Here is a 6,037-nt window from a genome sequence, read left to right as displayed (position 1 = left end):
AATAGTATCTTAAAAGTATTTTTATCAATATTTTATTTTAGTATTTTTTTTTTGTAAAGTATTTTTGTCCTTTTTAAGGTTTATAATTTTTTCGATTTTAGTATTTAGTTATTTTGGTACTATAAAAGTTTTTTTAGTTAATGTTTATTTCAAGTAACAAATGTTTTTGTTTTTAGTTAACCATAACCCTGAAGTAAGTATTATAAATAATTGTATTTTGAAGATAAACTAAGTCTTTGGGTTTGGAGGTGAAAACTAACCCTTTCGTAAGTGCTGTTTATTGTTACTTGTTCACTAATTTTTGTAAAACAGTGATGAACAAGATCTTATTGTAAAGAGTTACTGAAATATTAATGTATTTTACCTCATTGGAAAATCGTAACAATAAACAAATGTTCAGGAATGTGATTTGAAGAAACCCAGGCTGTAAAACAATGTATGAAACGCAGCATCACACAGACAAACAGATTTTTGAACCAAAGACTATTTATTAAATATTGAGTTCATATTTTCGGTGCACAGACAGTAAAGGACAGAAGGCATTCATTTTGCCGTCACCTCCTCTAGTTGGGGTTCTGTGGAAACAACAACATGGAAAATGTGTAGGTCAGTCATTAACCAAAGATTAACAAGCTAACCAGTAGTTCAAGCAACCAAACTAACCCAAAGGACAAAAAAAACAGTTGGAACAGCTTCAGCTCCTTAAACGTTTTATCCAGATCATTGTGTAGCTTGACTAGATGCATCAAACCTAAACTAGTATCTAACAGAAGCACTGATCCAATAAATCATGTTTAATAATCTGTTACTGTAGTTCAGATTATAATCATCCTGCTTTAAACCAGTTATTTCATGATTAAAGATTTGATTTCATTCATTGTGTGACTTAAGCTTCCTAATGGACTATTTTATTAGTACATATCAAATCAAATATTTATTTGTTTATACATCTAGCTGCTTAGGTTACATAAAGCATAAAACTGCAACAATACTACTAATAACTTTAGTATCAATGATTTTTGATATTTTGAATTAGTTATTTTAAAAAGTTTTAGAAAAGTTTTTTTTTTTAATGTCTAGTTTTTATTTATTAGTTTTATTTAGTTTTACTTAATTTAGTACTATAACAAACTATATTTAAAAGTTTTTCTAATAAATCAATTAAACTAAATGAAAATGAGAAGTGTTGACTTGGCTACTACCTGAAATAAAATAAGCTACTTATATTTCAGTTAACATTTATTTCAAATAGTGAAGTGTAAAATTAAAATTAGGGATGCACGATATTGGATTTTTGCCGATAACCGATATGCCGATATTTTTCCAACTCATTTTTGGCCGATACCGATATATTTCCTTTTGTTTGGAAACAACACCAAGTCTCTCCTGTGCAGAAATTATAAGCAAAATATTTTTAATTTTGGTAAGTTTTTAACAAAAACGTATTTGTTAGAATTAAATAAACAATAATGAAGGTTTTTTGACAGTACTTTGAAGCTCTGAAAATAACTATAAATAAACTATATATCAATTGCTGTATTTTCCCCCAGAAAGATGCAGTTAACCCTAACATTTTATTTTAAGATTTAACATTTGTAGATGGTCTAAGGCAAAAAAAAAGCTGTAAAAAATTCTGAAAATCTTTTAGAGCTTATGATTTGTTTAAAAATGAAAACATATTACACATTAATTAATAAATCAGTATGTATAAAATTATGTAATTTACAAGTGTCATGTGTTTGATTTTTTTTTATGTAAGCTATAGCTTCTGACCTTTAAATCAAAACATACTCATTATTTTATGACATCAATTACTGCTTTAAAAAAAAAAAAAAAAATCACAGTCTAAATGTTATTTGTGTAAGTTATTGTATTTTTAATTGAAGTAGAAGTAGGACAACAGCGCCCCCTACAGATTAAAACTCCTTACAGGACCCGAGGGAGGCTACTGTTTACTCTATCACACACCGAAGTGTCATTCTGTACCTGCTTTCACAGATTAAATGCAGGGATCCTAAACAGTGAATCCTTTCATCACTCAGACAAAACGTTGCTTCAAGCATGAGCCACACTTGCTGACACGATCTAATCACTGTCACACCCTGAGCACATGCGAGTTAACATATTTCTCTTAGCAGCAAGACATATCAGCATAGTTTTTCATATCGCCCGATGCCGATATTTACATCTAAAGCCATTATCGGCCGATTCCGATATCAGTCCGATAATATCATGCATCCCTAATTAAATTTTATTTAAAGTGCTTTAAAAACCACAAATTACCAAGGTGCTGTACACTTTCATAAAACTGTTTCTACAGTATGAGCGCTTCAAACCCTCTTCATCATGAAGTGAGCGTTCAGCCAGCAGCTCTTCAGCGTCTCAAACTCACCTGGGAATTTGAACTGAGGGAATTTGGTGAGATCTCCTCCTCCGTACAAGCGCTGGAGTTTGGTCATCTCTTCGGTCAGGTTCTTCTGATAGGCCGGACCGGCTTCAAACACACCGCCAGCGGTCCTATGACATCACAAAACCAGTGAAAACCACTCAAACCACCGCCAATGACAGTTCAGGTGACGTGAGATGAACATGTTGATCAGTATACACGGCTGGTCACACACTTGCTCTTGGCGTTGTACTCGCGGATCTTGTCCAGGAAGAGCTTCTGCACGGGATCCAGGTCTCTGGCTTTGTTGAAGACGACAGCAGACAGACCGATGTTCCTGCGCAGCGTCACGCTCACAGCCGAGCGCAACAGGGACGAAAGGTGGAAGAGCCGATGAAGAGCCATGATCTACACACAAACACACAACACTGTTATGAAGACCATCTGAGACCGACACAAACAAGCAAAACACACTCTCGGTCCGAAACCGCTCATTCACTAATCCCTATACAGTGTGTATGGCAGATGAGTGCACTATATCAGAGAGGAGTTAAATAAGTGATGGATTCGGACGGTGACGTATACACTGGAGCTGTTGCAAAAACATCATCTCACATGTACTTTTATAATATATTTACCTTATTTTAGAAAATAATATTACTAGCAATAACACTCAAAATGACTTTATATTGTAATTATACATACCTCCGCGTCAGCTGTGATATTATTGATTTGTTTTGTTATGCTTTTATGTTCATAATCACTAAATACTATTAAAATACTAAGAACAAAAATAAACACATTAACACGTTCATAATTTTATGTATTTATTATTTTTAGCATCTTGACACTCTCCCGAGCAGATAAGATAATGGTCGTAGAGCGCCCTCGGGCGACCGTTAATTTGACATCAGAATGAATACCGTGATTAACGAACACTTTTAAATTATCCACCAAATTATCATTTTTTAAAAAAGTTAACAACGATGCCACCTCGGTAAATTAGTAAAATAGTTATTGCCTGCATAACATATTTTAATATAAATAATGCATGAAATAAACGTTGTTAAGCAGAAAAAAATAAAGATGTAAACGGCGTCTCTCATTCAAACTTGCTCGCTCCCGCTTCCAGCTCGCCGGTTCTCCGCACTGGATTGTGGGAAATAGTGCTTCAGCGAGTGTACATCGGTTGTACCACAGATATATATTTACGTTCATATCATAGACTGCATGGTTCACATCTATGGGTTGTGGGTAAAAAGTAGTGGACGAATGTAGGGAATGAAGTCGTTCACTCAGAATTCGGACAGCACTACAAAATGGCTGACTCCCGGTCTAGTGCACTATATAGTGGGTGACTTTCTCCCATTCATCTCAATGAGCCTCAAGCATTAGGGTCTCTGTAGAAAGTCAACGGACCGATGGGAGGCAAGCCTCCGCTGTAACTTTACCTGCGGGTGTCGCTGTTAGACAGTGCTACTTTATAAAAACGAGTGACTTTTAGAATTTTAATACCATATTTAATCATATTGTTATTTCGATTATTTTCTCATCCAACTTTCTGAGGAGAAGCTGCCTCTTGCGTCCTCGGAGGAAGCATATATACAGTTTTCAACTTTGAACAAACATCAAACCAGAGCCAAACTCAGCAAGGTCAAACTGGACCAGATGTTACCGTGGTATTACCATGATAGTCCGGAGTCAATACTATAGTACATGATCACGGCAGACATTCAGCACAGTGACACTTATCAAAGTACTGTAGTTACAGTAAAGCCCTGATTATCAGTATGATGAGCGAATCGATCTGCACTCATATAACGTTACACTGGCCTCATGCGACTAAAGCGCGCGTGCTACGAGGGCGTACAAACATATGTAACAATCATATTCTCATTTTCATGCGAATCAAACACGATAAAGGAATATTTCGTCTAACCTTGTGTTTGACACCGGAGCCTCTGACAGACGAAACAACAGCTTCCGGATCACCGCGGGTGCTTATGGGTATGACCTCTGCTATGACGCGTGATTTTCGGGATTTTCGCTTGTATTATGTGCAGTTTTTTTTTTTTTTTTTAATCTATCATTTAAGATTATTTTAGTTTTAGACAAAAAATAAAATGGACCTGTTCGTGTCTTTAAATCCGAAAGAAAATTTGCATTTTGACAAGCGAATTAATTAGGAATATCTGAGCCTGCGTCACAATGTGCATATTAGACATTCTCTGATAATATCCATCCTAAATTCTATGTGATATTATTAATTTTCAATACTATTTAGTGCAGATAGGGTGGATAGTATGCACATTGGGACTCAGGGTGCGAGTTTCATATGACATTAAAAAGACTTTTTCAAATGACCTGAACATTCATGCATCACATTCAGTTTTATTTTATTTATTTATTATTTCTTTTATTATTAATGCTTAAACAGACAATACAAAAGCAACATAGCCAAGGGATCACTTACAAATCCAGAAAATAATAACCAATAATAATGACCACATACACATTAATAGTAACTTAAAATACTGTTACAAAAAAAGAAAAGAAAAGGAAAGAAAAAAAACAACAGAGCGTGAATGACATTACAGGGACATTACGATTAGATAAAAAAAAAAAACAATCACATACGAGGAAGGCATCTAAAAGCATGAATTTTCTTTAAATACAGGTGCATCTCAAAAAATCAGAATGTCGTAGAAAAGTTCATTTATTTCAATAATTCAACTCAAATTGTGAAACTCATGTAAATAAATTCAATGCACACAGACTGAAGTAGTTCAAGTCTTTGATTCTTTTAATTGTGATGATTTTGGCTCACATTTAACAAAAATTCACCAATTCACATCTCAACAAATTAGAATATGCTGAAATGCCAATCAGCTAATCAACTCAAAACACTTGCAAAGGTTTCCTGAGCCTTCAAAATGGTCTCTCAGTTTGGTTCACTAGGCTACACAATCATGAGGATTGTGCTGATCTGACAGTTGTCCAAAAGACAATCACTGACACCCTTCACAAGGAGGGTAAACCACAAACATTCATTGCCAAAGAAGCTGGCTGTTCACAGAGTGATGTATTCAAGCATGTTAACAGAAAGTTGAGTGGAAGGAAAAAGTGTGGAAGAAAAAGATGCACAACCAACCGAGAGAACCGCAGCCTTATGAAGACTGTCAAACAAAATCAGTTCAAGAATTTGAGTGAACTTCACAAGGAATGGACTGAGGCTGGGGTCAAGGCATATAGATGTGTCAAGGAATTTGGCTACAGTTGTCGTATTCCTCTTGTTAAGCCACTCCTGAACCACAGACTAAGTCAGAGGCGTCTTACCTGGGCTAAGGAGAAGAAGAACTGGACTGTTGCCCAGTGGTCCAAAGTCCTCTTTTCAGATGAGAGCAAGTTTTGTATTTCATTTGGAAACCAAGGTCCTAAAGTCTGGAGGATGGGTGGAGAAGCTCATAGCTCAAGTTGCTTGAAGTCCAGTGTTAAGTTTCCACAGTCTGTGATGATTTGGGGTGCAATGTCATCTGCTGGTGTTGGTCCATTGTGTTTTTTGAAAACCAAAGTCACTGCACCCGTTTACCAAGAAATTTTGGAGCACTTCATGCTTCCTTCTTCTGACCAGCTTTTTGAAGATGCTGATTT

The 6,037-nt window shown here is 35.5% G+C and overlaps 1 protein-coding gene across 1 annotated transcript; it reads right to left on the bottom strand.

Moving 5' to 3' along the window:
- Nucleotides 1–468: 468 nt before the first annotated feature.
- On the bottom strand, nucleotides 469–4,482 carry atp5pf (ATP synthase peripheral stalk subunit F6). Its single transcript, XM_019068559.2, has 4 exons — nucleotides 4,326–4,482; nucleotides 2,622–2,794; nucleotides 2,393–2,517; nucleotides 469–575 (listed from the first exon to the last, which is right to left on the bottom strand). Exons 2-4 carry the CDS (start codon nucleotides 2,789–2,791, stop codon nucleotides 544–546), a joined length of 327 nt encoding a protein of 108 aa, XP_018924104.1. The 5' UTR covers nucleotides 2,792–2,794; nucleotides 4,326–4,482; the 3' UTR covers nucleotides 469–543.
- Nucleotides 4,483–6,037: the final 1,555 nt, after the last annotated feature.

Source organism: Cyprinus carpio, chromosome A1 (genome assembly GCF_018340385.1).
Source record: "Cyprinus carpio isolate SPL01 chromosome A1, ASM1834038v1, whole genome shotgun sequence".
NCBI lineage: Eukaryota > Metazoa > Chordata > Actinopteri > Cypriniformes > Cyprinidae > Cyprinus > Cyprinus carpio.
Note: the sequence above shows the minus strand (reverse complement) of the source record. Positions and strands in the feature narration are given on the sequence as shown.